Source organism: Hippocampus guttulatus, chromosome 5 (assembly GCF_054856545.1).
Source record: "Hippocampus guttulatus isolate MCC_2025c chromosome 5, RoL_Hgut_1.0, whole genome shotgun sequence".
NCBI classification, from domain to species: domain Eukaryota; kingdom Metazoa; phylum Chordata; class Actinopteri; order Syngnathiformes; family Syngnathidae; genus Hippocampus; species Hippocampus guttulatus.
In genome coordinates, this window is record NC_141265.1 from 15,536,151 (window position 1) to 15,552,849 (window position 16,699).

At 41.7% G+C, this 16,699-nt stretch overlaps 1 protein-coding gene across 4 annotated transcripts in view; it reads right to left on the minus strand.

The window, feature by feature from the left end:
• The window catches only part of ghra (growth hormone receptor a), a 40,086-nt gene that overhangs the window by 12,342 nt on the left and 11,045 nt on the right, over positions 1-16,699 (minus strand). For 2 of the 4 annotated variants that reach the window (XR_015100936.1, XM_086111367.1), the window contains exons 1-3: positions 12,665-13,126; positions 772-907; positions 501-673 (exon numbers count right to left, since the gene is read on the minus strand). Coding sequence is in view for 3 of the 4 variants with exons in the window: in XM_086111367.1 (XP_085967493.1) it covers positions 501-673; positions 772-907; positions 12,665-12,857 (502 nt within the window). In the remaining variant the exon portion in view is untranslated. Of the gene's footprint in view, positions 1-500; positions 674-771; positions 908-12,664; positions 13,127-13,908; positions 13,928-16,699 lie in introns of those variants that run through there. The other 2 variants (XM_086111369.1, XM_086111368.1) reach the window with 2 other exon arrangements.

Here is a 16,699-nt window from a genome sequence, read left to right on the forward strand (position 1 = left end):
AGAGTGGCTGCCTTTCCAGCAGCTCCTATATTTTGTTGTTCTACTTCTTCCTTTCATAACTTTGCTGCTGTGAATTGGGAATTTCTCCATTGCGAGACTAATAAAGGTTTTCTTAACTTATCTTATCTTATTCATGAATCTAAATACAACATTTTACATGTTAAACCATGACATGCAATTATATGCATTGGAGAATTTGTTTATTTATTTGTTTTAAACACCCCCTCCCACATAAAAAAAGAAAATCTTCAACAATGCCGATAAAACATTCAATCTGCATTTTCTACAGGACAAAAAAAAGACCCGCCCCTCTTAAAAAAATACAATTAATAAAATACACTTAAAAAAAAAGGTAAAACATCCGTTAATATTTCAAAACCGTGGGTGTCGACCCGGTCGACAGGTTTCAAGCTGAAAAACAAAACGTAGGATGCTCATTGATCACTGCGAATTTAAAAGGAGGTCATAGATCGAAAATCGATACAAATTGCAATACGAACCAATGTTTTCCACAGTGAAGCAGTCATCCGTGTTGAAATAGGTAACGTTGTCTCGGCTGCGCAGTTGCAAGCAGTAGGGGGTCCAAATGGACGTGTGGGTTTGATCAAAGAAGCATTCTCGCCTCGAGTGGAAATACTCTGGACACTCTTTCCATTCGTTCTTAGTGGAGGCGCTGAAGGCAGGATTTAAAAAAAAAAAAAGCAGCGTGTCAGTCACAGATATGTTGCCTGCTTAACGGCATTTTTTTTTTTGGGTCACTTCTTCTCTCACTCTATAACGCGCTTCTGATAGAAGACTCTCAATGCTCCGGGGTCAGACAGGTTGTGGAAACTGCCGGGACTCCACCAGCAGCTGAATGTCATTTGATCCTGGGATGTACACTTTGTGAAGTGAGGTTCAAGAGGAGCTGAGGCACGCATTTGACAAGAGGAAAAAAAATTAATCAATACATGAAATCAACTTTATTCACCTCTGTGAACTACAAAAAGCTTTAAGTTTCAAGCATGTCCTCACAGGCTTTTGAATCAATGGATTCCTACAAAATGTGTGCTCAATTAATAGATGTGACATATTGTTCCAAATTACTCGTGAATTAGAAGTGTAGCATGTCAGCCACTTGTTGGGGGTGTGGGGGGAGGGGGCAGCCCTGGTGTGTGGCTACGCAGAGAATTGGAAGGTTGAGTGTGGTTGTGTTTCTTGTATGTTTTGTTTCGTTTATCTAGTTTTATTTGGAATTTATAGAATCAAAAAAAAAAAAAAAGAAGCACAAAGGAATGTCAGCCCAAAACCAAAAAATAAAAATGATAAACATAATCATAGAAACTCCTGTTACCATTCCTGGAAAATCAAGCACAAAATGAATCATAAAACATGCCTGAAAACTGTTCTTTTTGCACGTGTAGAACAATGAATACTTCCACATGACTTGCCGTCATATGCCTTCAGCTTTCAATAAAAGCCAATAAAATGAAAAACAGTACAAAGGTAACCTTGAAACTTTGAACGTTATTACAGGGATCCCCGGTACTTCTATTCCCATCCGTCATCTCCATTCAAAAATCTGAGGTCAACTCACAACGGCTATTCTTCGACTTCAAACGTTAATTACAAAATGCTGTTCCACAAATGCACAGACTTCAAAATGAGTTGCCAGTTGCTGGGAGAGAACATACAGTACATTCAAGTCTGATGATGACGATAATGATGATGATGAGTTGATTCTTCTGACAACTTTCAATTTGTAGCTGACTCTGATTATTCTCCTCTCAACCAACACAAGCACCAAAAGACCTGATCGAAGGACTCCAATAGGCAAGTATTCCACTCAATGGGGCCTTCTATGACATATGGCTTTGTTCAAGCTCTCTCTCTCTCTCTCTGGCTTTGTTCAAGCTCTCTCTCTCACACGCACAAACGCACATTGACTTGGTTCTCAAACCCCTCACCACAGCTCACCACCGGCCTGTTTCCCATCAAGCGGCGAGGCACTGAACTTGGTTGCGGCCATTAATAAGCAAGTGAAGGCCTCATTGATTTCTCCTGCGGCCGCTTTCTGCTTTTGGTAGCCACGGCTTGCATGAATCACACACGGGCAGGAACACAAACGCGTTACGCCCAACACAAAAATAATTGCAAAATGCCTCTGAAATGCCACTTGAAGAGGATAAAACAGCATCTTAGGACAAAACAAATGGCTTTTGCATAACCATCAAGACGGTACTCTCTTAACCCTTTCATGCACCAATAATGATAACCTGTAACCTGATAACATGATAAGCTGTCCACCGTAGTAACCGCTATCCCTGACAGGGTTAATATTCATTTTTCATATTTTTATGCATAAACAACGCAGACCTATATACTGTATATGTGATTTGTTGTGACCATACAGTGTCGACAACCAACATGCAGCAAGACAGCACAACAAATCAGAGCTTTTCTTGTCATGTTTCATTTTTACCAAGTCACTTGTTGCTAGGCAGAATTCACAGAAAATGAGCGTGACAATTTCTGTTATTCTGCCCAAAAGAAAAAAAAAAAGACCTCACAAAATACAAGCAAGTCATGCCATGCTCCCTGTGCCGTTTCAACAGCCCAATGCAGGGGAGAAAAGACAGGAAAATCAGGTATTCATGAATAAGCCTAAAAAAATCCTTTGTTAGGCCATAAGCTTGAGTAGCCACCTGTTTCTAAGGTGCAAGGTTCACGATGTGCAAACTGTTTAATTCTGTTCATTCCGTAATGTTGTTGTTTTTGTCCTACGTCCATTTAAGTTCCCCATCCCTGATTTAGTTCTTTTATGACTCGCCCCATCCAGAAGAGGAGCCAGAAAGTCGCTTTTCACTCTAGCTGTTGCCTTTTACCCATTAAGGGCCACACTTTGAAAGGCCCTAATGAGGCACTTCCCTCGCCACAGACAGGCTACATCGGTCGCCATATTGTGAAATGGTCCGTGGTAGCGGATGAGGCACCGACGGCGTACATCATATTCTTCTTCCGGCTCATTTTGCAGGTTGAAGTCAAACATGAGGTAATGGCACATCGAAAAAAAAAAAAAAAGAAGACGACGCAGGTCGATGGAATAAGAGAAAATATGTTGTACTTTACATGACCAACTATAATTCTTAAAAATGTGGCCAGGACATTCTTTTTTAAATTTGTATGTTCTTCTGTGGTGACAGAATTCCCATTATGTAACCCAAATGGAGAATGTCAGATATGTTTCGTCTGCGCAGGTCAGAGTTGAGTTAAAAGATGCTGACTAGTAGAGCAAAGTGAAATGAAAGAACCGCCCGTCCGACCCCACACCCCTCGGCTGGCCAAAGTGCATTCTGGGACATTTAGAAGGGATTTGTGAATGGAACAGACTGGGAAGATTTGAACAACTAGAAATTACAAGGGCAAAGATAAAAATATTCAAGGTCCTGAAAAGGTCAAGAAAAGGCCCTGCAACAAGATAAAAAAAAAAAAAGGCAATGGAAACAAGTGATATAAATAGCTGTCAACATGATGTGAATTTGCACCTCCAAAACAAAAGGTCGTGATGAACATTAAAGTGCCATTGTCCAACTGCCGAAATGCCTTTTTAGGGTGGGGGGTGAGTGAAGGGGGGTTGGGGCAACCCAAGCAAGGCCCCCCACCAACAACAACTGCTACATTGTTTCTTTTACAATAGTGGACCATAATGCAATTACCGGTATATGAACGTCTTAAGGACAAAAAAACCCAAAAAAACCCCCACAGATGGAGCAACTCAGAAAATCATGAACTGGCTCTCACAAATAAGTTTAGAGCTTTCAGGAACGTTACAGGAATGTTTGAGTTGACTGATGCACTAATTTTTCTTGAAGATCCAGTCTCTAGATAACATGAAATCAGCTTGCATTATCTTTCAATGGAAACATGCATTACACCACTTTAATTCATCCACAAAACTGTTGATGTGCCTATGTAGGTGCTGCTTTTTTTGGTTAGCAAGTGAGGTCAAATAGCCACAGCGGTTACGTGCTAATGAGAGTGTCGATGAACTAAGATATTTACAGTTACTCGCCGGTAAATTTTCATAATGAGTAAAGGGAGGCATCTATTTGATGACCCATGGGGCAGGGCCTCCAACCAGAGGCGGTTCTGGGGGGGGGGGGGGGGGGTCAGTGCCCCCGTAGCACCGATTCTGGCCCCCCCTCCGAGCGCAGATTACGCAGTCGTGCCGAGTCGCCGACACGAAAGGTGGAACCAAAGTGCGTGATTTAACATTCTAGTCGGACCCTTTAGGGCGCTGCGCCATTTAAAAATGAGCGGGAAAATGAGAAGCAGTCCGCAGAGAAGGAAATTACCACGACACGAGTGCTATTTGCGTGTGAGTGTGTGTGTGTGCGTGCGTGTGCGCGCGCGTGCGTGTGTGTGCGTTTGTGTGTGCGCGTGTTTATGTGTGTGTGCGCGCGCGCGCGTGTGTGTGTGTGTGTGTGTGTGTGTAACTTTTTTAGTCTCCCTTTTTATTTTAATTTTTATTTAACAGGATCAAAGACATTGCCTTTTAAAATTTGGATAATTATATGCATGTAAAACATCTAGCTTCAGTGTATTTGCAATTTTTGTCCCCGGCAGGCTGGTACCATATCATCCCCTGGCTTGAATATTCTCAACAGACGTATTGTTACGCTTGCAGACATCTTAGCCCTCCTAATACTGTTTTTTTCTCATCACTGTAATGTTATGACTACAATTTCAAAGTCTGAAGAAATAAAAAGTCAAATAAGATTTTGAATCTGTCTTTTTAGCCCTGGGTTGAATGTGCCCCCCCATCAAAACCCCTGGCCCCAGCCCGGCCCCCTCAGTGAAATTGATCCAGAACCGCCCCTGCCTCCAACTGAGGAAAATCGGGTTTGTTAATTACCTCTGTTGCCTTAAAATTTCCCTGCATACATTTACTTTGATCACATCAACGGGAACATTTTGAGCATACCACCTGCTCCTGCACACACAATGCATGCAGCACATTCCTCTTAGCGTTGCACTGCAGAATATGTGACATCATCACACAAGACAAGCAAACATTTTAAATGTAGCTGGCATCACAGTTAACTCTTTTGATGCCAGCCATTAAAAAAAAAAAAAAAAAAAAAAAGAATCTCTTGACTGCCAGAAATTTTGAACATTCTGACTGATCTTTCAAGGCTCAGAGAAAATTGTTTTATCTACGTAAACACAGAAACTACCAAATGAAAGATTTGACTCTATTTTAGTTGGAGTAGTAGCAGTAGTACTTAGTAGTGTGTTTTTGCGTGCTTACTTGCCGTGCACGTGTGTGTGTGTGTGTGTGTATACACTACATCATTGCTTCTTCTTCTAAATTTCGATAATTTCCATCATTTTTTTCTCTCTTTTGTGACTCTTTGAGGGAGATTGTAACAGTTGCATTTTCATGTTTTAGAAGCAAAAACGTTGGGACACACGTAAGCTCCTTCTAAAGAGATCCAATGCTGCCAAACGGAGCTCACCAATACTTTTCTTCACCCATTCCCATTAAACCCCCCCCCCCCAAAAAACAACAACAACAACAAAAACTTAGTTGACGGAAACTGATGTCGATGGTGCTCCTCGTTACAATTCTCATCAAGTATGAAATCCTTGTACCTGAGACTCTAGACCGACTCCTTTGCTTTCTATAATAGACTACCACCAGGTTTCTCCACTTCTTGTTTTGGGAAAGAAAACCAAAGATGCGACGCGACACTTTTTCCTCTACAGCACAGGGTAAACCACTGATTGATCACCTGAAAATATCAAATGATTTGGTTACTGTGTGAATTTCAGCGGCTTAGATGAAAATAATATTAAGGCCCTCTCCATTTGTGTCACTCGATATCGAAAACTTTAAAGGTACTTTGGCTTTGACATCAAGATGTTAGTCTGTAAAACAAACCAGAAAGTACCACAATGCTATGATAACTATCAATTATTGAATACAATAATTCTTGACAGCCCCCTAGATGTGAACATTCATACTATTTCTTCAACAACAACAAAAAAACACACCCGCTCGTACGGCTAGACAGGAAAATGTGAACTGCAAACAATATGGATGATTTATTTTGCGCTCCAAGGCTCTCCCTGCAGTTGTCAAGTGGTAAACATACATTTGGTTTGCAAATAAGACACGGTCAACATTGGAAAACGCTAACAGGAGGACTCATTACTGTGTTTTGTAATAAACATTGTTGAATGTGGCCAATAAAGTTAACAGATGTTGCAATTTAAGTTCTCCCTTCAAGCAATCCATGTGCATCCAGGGGTTGTGCGAAAGGAGTTACACATTTTAAGAGTCACCGTAGTTATACAGTAACTCTTAAACATTTAGCTTATTCATGAATATCTTTCATCATGTTTCTTTCCGGATAACCACGGCAGTCAATTTAATCGACAACAGAAATGGGCGGAATTTCATGAGCCAATCTGTAAACTTTTTGTCTACTTGGTCGAGGTGTATCTTCAGTCCATTTCTTCAATCCATTTCTGTCAAACCTTTTCAGTCTTCTCTGTCTTGCAGTACTCTTTGAATAGTCTCTCTCTATCGATCGATCGATAGAGAGACAGACAGATAGATAGACCGATAGATCGATTTTTTGGGGGGATTACTTTGCACTTGTTGTCAACACACACCCAGAACTCGTCTCTGTGGAAATGTGTGCACAGGCCGGCCGGGTCTAGTGACCGTGTCTGCGGTTGCTGCTGGTTACCACCTCTGTGGTGTGGAACACACTGTCATGCAACAGCATCAATCATTAGGCCTGACAAACAGATGGTGGGGGTTGAAAAGAAAAAAAAAAAGGCAACTACTAACTGGACACTTCTCCACATCTCCAAATGTCTTCCAGCTCCGGGACTGGAGTACAAAACACTTGAGAGTATGTTTGCATGACAACAACTAAGTCAAATTGGGGAGATGTTTTTTTCTTTGCCTTTTTGGGAATGTTTGACATACAAACACAAAAATGACAAATATGTTGTGATGTGCAAGCCAAGCCAGAAATTGGCAATGCCACTTTGAATTTGACGCCATGGGTCGACGTTTTGCTACTAAAACGCCGTCGTCTCCTTTTGGTTTGTTCCTAACTACACAGTATGAGTATTTCACTCATTTTGTCCTCCATTTTCACAGTTGCTTTGTGAAAACGTTCACCCATTTACAACTGATTCCAGGTTCCAAGACCGGTGTCATTAAAACAAATCAATTTTGTTACCTACCTGAGATGCAGAGCCTAACATAGGATACACACAGACCAAAAATTTGAACATTTTTCCCTATCATTGGTCTGCTTGTCGAATATCTTAAATAAGTTTTTCCTCCGTGGTTATCCTGTGGTGTTAAGAGTCATTTTTCCTCGAAAATCTGTTCAGAAAAGAGTTGAGACAATCGTAAAAATGTGACCGTTATTCACAGTGCTGCCTCTCACAGGTAAGTCTTGGTACTACAACAGACTCTGCATGAAGGACACTCGCAATTGTCAGTTGAGATATTGTTTTATGGTGTGTTGTGTTGCTCAACCCGCGCGCCACCCACTAAAAGCATACTCAGTCTGAAAATATGCATTTTTATTTTTTCCCCTCATCTTGTGTGGCGTTACTCTTTTCTTTTTTTTTTCTTTTTTTTAAAGGGCATGCGAGAGCGGAACACCATCTTGCTCAAACGGATCTTTAAAGCACGTGGGTGGACTGCGTGCGACAGGCATAAGGTTGGGAAAGGCACAAGCTGTGCTTTTGTTTGCTCGCCCTATCAGTGTTGACGCCTTGTTTACAGATGCTTTAACGCTTGTTAAGGAACGCCAGCACAGCACGGCTATTGATGGAAGACCATTTGAACCAACAACGGTCGATTCGTCCAGGCGTTATCATCGCTTGTCTGAAGGCTTATCGGAGAGGTAACGCAAGCTGGAGATAAGGATATGTGTGCTGCAGTTTAGGGAAAAGTACAGTTGGGTGCTGATGTGTTTCCAGCAATTTTACACGTGCAGCTAAAACATTTCGACAAGAGTTGCATCCCACAACTAATCCTATTCGCTCCTACATTTTAATACTCAAGTGGAGGAAAACACAGTTCGAGTGTACTTTCCTTTCTTGTGTTAATTCATCGCCGGGTGAGTTGTCAACTTGCAACAGATAAGCGCCTATCCCCCAAATGGACTGTAGCTCGGCATGCGCTTCGCTTGTAGATGTTGTTTTGCACACACCAACTTGAGAGAATTAACTGCGGAGCCCATTTGAATTCTGTTGCTAACAAAAACAGTGGCACCTACTGAGGTATGTATGCACATGGTTTGGAAGATGAATTCAAAGGGGAGTCTAATTGATGGCTACTCAGACGCTACGTGGATGATTTAAACCGGTTGTTCTCCAACATTTAATGCCAAGTACAGTCAATTAACGAGCTCTCCAAGCACATAAAAATACAGTAGCATAGGAGGCCTAAGTGTTCATTTAAAATAAAACGAAGCTGAGGTTTTGTTCATAATTCCTCCATCCATTTTTCGATCCACTTTATCCTCACAAGGGTTGCTGGAGCCGATGCCAGCTGTCTTTGGGCAGTAGGCAGGGGGACACCCTGAACCGGTAGCCAGTCAATCGCAGGCACGGGGAGAATTTGCAAACTCCACACAGGAAGGCCGGAGCCGGGTTCGAACCCTGCACCTCTGCACTGTGAGGTAGACGCGCTAACCACTGGTCCACCGGGCCGCCTTTATTTATAATTAATAATATTTAATATGACTGCACAGCGTGCAAGACACATTTAAGTTTGCATTCCACTCAAACAGTGGTTCTCAACCTTTTTCGAAGAATATAAAACAATTCAATTTCAATTTTTTCAAATAATGATGATTAGCGTCGTCCATAATCACAACAAAACATTAAACCAATCGTCTTCTCTCTGCCTCCGGCTTCACTTGCTTTCTCCCCGCCCCCTCGACTGCCTCGTCCAATCACAGATCACCCTCGGTTATTTTCACGATCTTGCAGACAATCGGAAATGACAGATCTCATAAATATTCTGCTCAACCCAATTGCAGGCTTGCAACAATCAGTTTCACTCAGTCTGTTTCAGTCCAGCCTCCCTTGGGTCCTGTCATTTCTCTGCATTCTCTCTAAAAATACTCTCTCCATAAAATTCCTCTTTTTTTTCTGGATTTAAACTTCATTTTAAGTTCCCGGGTCCTCTCTGTAGCCGAGGGAAAAAAAAACCACCCCATCTATAAAAGGAAGAAATGTTTTTCTACATTCAGAGAGGCTCGTATATTCCAGTTTTGTTTTTTTAACTTTAAAACCTGCTTTTTAATGAGTTTCTTCCGTAAATATTCTGTTCTTTTGCATATTCACATAGTGAGGCCTGACAAACACGTCCACCTTCGGCTCACATCGTAACTATTGAAAAGAAAAAAAAAAAAAAAAAGGTTTATCTGCTATCAGAATGTGTTGTGCGTGCCATCCGCAGTCGAAGCCACAGTAGCCAGGACTATTTCATCTTGGCACTTCGGACCGAGAACAAACTAAAAAAGCACCACGTCCACAGCGCATTCTTCCGAAAGCTCAGCACCATATCAGCCGAAAAGCGTTGCCATATTTCATACCGTCTCAGTAACAGCTCTGCTTTCCATCTTCCCTCACGACAAAAAGACTAATAGATTCGATTGTCAAATAGTTTGTCCTTAGCGCCAAAATATGCTTGGCTGACAAGTCTGTAGAACTTGGCGGCTAAAGCCCTCGCAAATTTGCCAGTGAGGTTCTCTGAGGACACGGATTAATCGTCATACTTGATTGATTAATGAATGCCAGCATATTTACACCGGACTATAAATAGTTTTCAGGTGCGGGTGTGTCTCATACCTCCACGGCGCAAACGCCCAAATCCAGAAAAACCTGCATTTGTACCAGCTATTTGACAGTTTTGCTATCGGGCATCCGACAGTTCCAAAGGTGCAAATGTGCATTTGTGCAACAACAAAGACGTTGTCAGAAGAAGACGAGTCACGGAATGTGCACGCTCAACACCAAGTCTTTTTTTTTTATGGGTTTGGACATGCTGTCTTGAAATAAACATGCAACTTGGATCAAAGTTTGCATAAATCGGCCCCATATTATGGCCATGGGGGTTGGGGTGTTTTTTTTTTTGGTAATAGTAATAAATCTGTCTCATTCCACGTCGATCACCTTTTGAATTATACCGGTCAGACAAACACTTGACAAGAATTTAGACCAAAGTTTTGGGGGGTGCTTCTGAGCCTGTGATGGTGAAAAACACTTTCAACTTGAAGTGAGCGAGAAAAGAAAAGAAAAAAAACAGAAGGAACAAAAAATAAAAGAACAGCCAAACCACTAAATTGAACATTTTGTTTGTTTTGTTGCCCCAATCGCCTGCACAACACGACGCCAACAAATTCCATGAAAACCGCCCCGGTGAAGTTTGTGTAATCCTGCTGCGAGTCCAAAAGACAAACAGACAGCTAAATCAACATAACCTCTGTGGCCACGTCGTCCTCACTTGTACAGTATTGATTTTCTCCAATGGCAAAAGGACTCCAATCTGCATTCGAAGCACTTGTACCTGAAGGCGTTGTCTGTTTGTCCTCCACCAAACCAACCAATTGAAACTCATCCCACAAATATTCAACGGAGCTAGCAAAAACTTTGAGAAGGATTGACCACGCTCGAGACGAATTCAAGCACATTTCAAATTATTTTCAAGCTTTTTTTTTTTAAGTACACTACAGCCTTGCTAAATGAAATGCAGCACGGTTACAACTAACAATTATTTTAGTAATTGAGGAATCTGCTTGTTATTCTGTCGATTCATCAAAGAAGCAGATTAAAAACAAAAAGTTTTCATTTCCATCCCTTTACTCCAAAACAGGATATTATTTCAAGTGGAAAAAAAAAACATAAATGGATGATTCAGTCACCGGACTGCTCGATAACATCTCAGGAAAAAAGGGCAAAAATATGTTTTTTTTCCCCAAAGTAAAAGCAGATGTTTGCAAATGTGTGTGTGTGTGGTTTTTTTTTTTTATTCAACACAAAGATAATAAGCCTGCTTGGATGCAGGGGTACTGGCCAGAAATTCACTGGTTAGAGACAATTCAGAGGATTTGGACAATTTGAAATTAAACTAGGTCTTGAAACAAGTAGTCAAGGATCAAAACTGATTATCAATTCCTTTAATTATTTTCCATCAAGGGATTCATAATTGCAGATCGAAAATGTTGAAAAACATTCACCTGTTTAGACACGACACCATATTTCCTCATAGTTGCTGTATTCTTACGATGCGGCGCAAATTAGTTCCAGAACTGAATTTAAACCGTGCAGAGCAGTAAACCATATTTTCCTCTCTAGAAACATTAAGTGAGATTTTGTGCTATGAGACGAAAGCGATGCCAAGCCACAGTAACGGGACTCAACACTGCGACCAGTATGCTTGCAAATGCCCCCATTTTGTGTGCGCGCATGTGTGTGTGTGTGTGTGTGTGTGTATGTGTGTCTGCTGGTAGAAATTTCATCTGGTCACACTGACAGGATAGCATGTTTTAATGCTCTTGCCGGTACATGGGGTTGGTGGTGGAAATTTAGAAACCACACGCATGTATAGTGCTCTCTCCACTCAACGTTGTCAAGGCAATGCCAAATCACTACAAGGCTTTTCCCCTCCTTGCAGAATGCCATCATTCTTTTACCTCAATGTTTCAACTGGCTGAGTGAGAGTTTTTTCCCCCCCACCTTGCACCGTGTCCCTGAACTGAGCAGTCCCTGGACTTTGATAGAGCGGGCCCGGGGGCCGTCCGTGCGTTTACCCCCGGCGCTATACTATCGATCAGGAAATCGCTGCGTTTGCTCAGCACTCAACCTTTCCACACGCATCTGCGCAAACTCAGCATTCTGCAACTCACGTCTGACATAAGTGTTGCACTTAAACGAGTGTGTTAATGTTTGATAAGTCACGTGCAGACAGTCTGACACACTGACTGTTTATTTAGAACCTGACGCAAACTTATAACCTCGAGCAGGAAGGTTCTGTTTCACCTACAATAAATTATATTATTCTGATATGTGATTCGGACAATGAATATAATGAAGGTATTTTAAAAAAAAGGCTCTCATTATATTTTTCAAGTTGTTCAAAAAAATGCCCAAAAACTCGGTTAATTTTACTGGGTAATTTGCAGCTGCCTCCCCCCTTCCCCCACACCCATCTAAAAACCAAACCATTCAAATGTATACATAATGGTGACATTATAGAAAATGTGAAAAAAGTTACCAAAAAAAAAATCTAGAGTACAAATGAAAGGTACACAGAAATAAAAAATAAAATACATTTTTAAAACCTGCAGTTAGAACAAACCGTGCCAGCTGTATGTAGCTAAAAAGCTAAAATGACAAATCAGATTTAAAACAGACTGCAGACTGGGCAGCAACTGAAATCAGGCACGTTCAAATCAGTTTGTAATTTATCATGCTTATTTGTGATCTTGTTACATTGCATTCGCTTGGATCCAGATGAAACCGAATAACGTGGCCTCTCCTATAATGCCGCCAGGAACATAAGCTGAATCGTGTAGCTTTGACCTGAGTTCTGCGAATTTGAGTTCCAGACTACCAGAAAGCGGCGCGTCCCCCCTACCTGATGGCGTGATGTGGTGCCAGTCGTTGACAAAGGCCGAGCCCGGAGACGAAAGCCAGGACGTGAGGAGAAAGAGCAGGAGGCCGAAGGAGGGTGAGGACTCTGCTGCCATGATGCTGGGGAAGAATGACAGAGAGAAGAGTGAACGGGTAACACAGTGATCATAATTACCAAGTGCTCTCCAAGATTGCATGTCCGTGTGTGTGTGTCTGTGTCTGTGTGTGTGTGTTTGGGGGGGAAGAAAAAACTTCTGCCTTCCTCCCTCCCCTCCTGCCCATTTTCATCTCAGAAACTTTTCAAACTTTGCTGCTGCAACTAAAACTGAATTTTTTTGTGTATATGCCATTTTAAATATAATAATTATATATATATATATATATATATATACTGTATATATACAGTATATATAAAGAGAGAGGGAGAGAGAGAGAGAAGGAGAGGGAATAAGTGCCATAAATACATCCATCTCTGCAATGCAAGCCCCCTCTCTCTCCGTTATTGGTTTGGCGATTGACTCCCCCCATCGCAGGAAACTGATGACAGGCACTAACGACTGGCCCCGGAAGACAGCATTTCTGGCTAGGGAGCAACATCCCCTGTGTCTCCCAAAAACGGAACAAATGGCTTTCCAAAAGCTGCATTGCCACGGACTTATGTGCACTGCTGTCTGATGAAGCTCGTCGGTGAATTGGCCTTGTGTGACTGAGAAAGTTTTTGGAACACCAAAATATAACGAGCTGTGCTCGGCATTGTTTGTGGGGGGGGGGGGGGGGATCCCCCTGTGTTACCCCTTTCTTTGCAAATATGCAATTTTATAACATTTATATGAAGCGCCCAGTGTATGTAGAAATTTGGTTTTATGGCATTTTCTTTTGCGGCTTTTAATCAGGTGCTCCATTCAGGTCTAGAGTACGTATTTATTCAAATTTAATTGCCGCATACTGCAAAAGCTCAACTTCACTGCCCGATGTTGTCAATATGTATATGGTATATGGAAATTTGTGAATCTCAAATGTTTAATAGTGTGTTTCTTGTGCAGCATTACTAATCACTTCGCTACTTAAAGGCGTTCACACTTCTTATATTTCATTTAAACATTTAGTCCTTGTGCCCATTCTCTGGGAGGTGACTGGTCACTTTGGACTTCAATTCATGAAAAATAACGCCGTTAAAAGTAATTGTATAGCATCAGTCATCAATAGAGACAGGCAGCGCCAGGTCCAAGTAAATAAGCATCTGCTTACAGAGTGCGAGTTCAGTCAGTCAAATCCAAATATAGGCCAAACTCTGCCCACACCCACGGCTATTTACAGCTGTGTCCCCGCAACTTGTTTCTGAGGAGGTAAAAAAAAAAAACACATCCAAGAGACACACTCTCTTAAACAGCTATTAATTCTCACAGTACATCAAATACAACATGCTTTAAATATCACCGCAGAGGAGACACTGTTTGCGGGCAAAAATATAGAGGCAGATACATCGTGTTATAATGTAATTGACAGAGACGCATCTTCCAAACATGGAGCCCAAAAAAATGTTTTGTCTAAACTAAGCATGAGCAAAATACAAAATTTACACTGGTTCAGCACGGCAGATTGTGTGCAGACGGTGAAAGCAAATACGATGCCCAAAAACGAAACGTAAAAATGCAATCATTTGACATTAATCAATCTTTTAAAAAATAAATGTGTCAGTAAAGCATGAAAGAACCAAAGCAATAAATCATTGAATGTGTGTGTATGTGTGAGGGGTGGAGTCTGGAAAGATTCCAGAGGCCACACAAGGCCAAGTCATACGATGCAAGAATTCAAGCCAGAAAGCTATCCAGCCATTCACTCATCTGCCCTGACAGAGAAGCTCCATTTAAGAACAATTATTTTCCAAATTAGTCAGTCAGCAGCTCCTTTTATCCCTCGGCTCATTAAGCTTTCATCAGTCACTTTTATTAAGGGGATGAACAAAAGAAAGATGTCAACTGATGCATATATGTACAGAAAAAAAACCTCAACTAACTAGAATGGCTTTCAGTTATACAAAGAATATTTTACTTGCTGATTTCCATATACATCCACTGTCTAATGCCCATGCGTCCAAGACAAATGCCCTTTCAAATGATTTGATGGCCCCAGAAAAATAAATAATTCTTCTATGGGTGGCCATTGAAATAGTTTAGTCAAAGCTGTGTGTGTGTGTGTGTGTGTGTGTGTGTGTGTGTGTGTGTGTGTGTGTGTGGCGGGATGTACCCTCACGTGGATCCCGAGAACTGCGGCTCACCTTTGCATGCACCTAAATTTAGTCTGCAGGGGCCGTGGTGGCTCCAATCTAAAATATCTGCCTTGGCTCAGTAAAGGTTGGGAAACGCTAGCTAAGTGCATTGGGTTAAACTTTCATTGGACGATTTCGACCCAGTGACTACATATTGTCACCCTAAACTGACCCCTTACCCCTAATCCTTGTCATATACCGTGTAGTAAATAACAACCTCAGGTCACCATAACGTATGCTAATGCTAGGGATGTAACGATAACGGTGTCTATTCCCATTACAACGGCAATATCGCAATATTAAAATTGCCATGATATCGTCATCATGTCACGATATTACACACAGCACAATCAAAAAGGCCAGATTATTTTCCATTTTTGCAATTTCGGCACCCTCTGGTGGTTTGTTTATTCATGCGGTTCAATTTGAATTAGGCATGTTTTGACCACCTATGTTGAAGAACCCGGGGCGGCCCAGTGGTCCTTTGGTTTCCTCCCACATTCCACATTCACATTGAACACTCAAAATTGTCCCTTAGGTGTGAGTGTGTGCGTGGATGGTTGTTCGTCTGTGTGTGTCCTGCGATTGGCTGGCAACCGGTTCAGGGTGTCCCTGCCTACTGCCCGAAGACGGCTGGGATAGGCTCCAGCACCCCCCGCGACCCTTGTGAGGACAAAGCGGATCGGAAAATCGATGGAAGGATGGATGTTTAAGAGCCACGCTAAGCGCCAGATGAAGGGAAACATAAGATTTAGTTGATATAGTATCGCGCGGTGTCTAAAAATAGCAACGGGGTCACTTTCAATACCGTCATAAATAAATGCAGTGGGCGGGGACCTAATATGATATTAAATATAATTGTGTTGATAGCACGTACAAATGTGCAGTTGTATTTTCAAATCAATATTACTAATCGTAGGCCATAAAGTAACTGCATGTGGTTTGACATTCAAGTCGTCATGCAACAGCCCATAGGACCCCATGAGACAAGGGACAAGACTAGCTGCACAATACATTTCGAAATGCCTCATGAGCTGATGATTGTTTAGAAAAAGGAAACAAAATGCATACATTTCAGGTAGGCGGTTGTCTGCGCAGAGATATTGATAGCTATAGCATAGCTATTGATAAATGTGGCTGCCATTTTGAAATGAGACATTATAAAATGGCACGTCACTTATATCACAGCTAGCTGTTGCCGGCGATTAAAAAAAACGTGGATTAAAAAAAAACTAATTAAAACCAAACTTTTTTTCCAATATGACTCTGTATATGACCCTCATTAGTTAAGTTAATAAACCTGTACAAAATGATATGGTGGTTCCTCTACCTCACGCTGCAGTTAGTAAATTACACAAAACATTACCATCAAATTATTTGATTTATCGGTCCAAATAAAATCCCAATCACTGCAGTCATTTTTCGGCAACAAAAATATGACGCTCGAGTAATAACTGCTGCTTGCACACAAACTGGCAGAGTTGTGTTTTTGCATGTAGATCTCAGCCAGCGACAAATCCCAACTCCCCCCTAAAAAAGTCTGCCAGAGCCAATCAGAGAAGAGGGAGGCTTTACATGGGTCTCATGGGGTCCTTCTGTAAACAGAAGGACTTTACAGTCAACTTTATACTAACACTACCACTCACACACACACACACACACACACACACACGCGCACGCGCACGCGCACACGCACACGCACACGCACACGCACACGCACACGCACACGCACACGCACACACACACACACACACACACAGCCTAATTAAT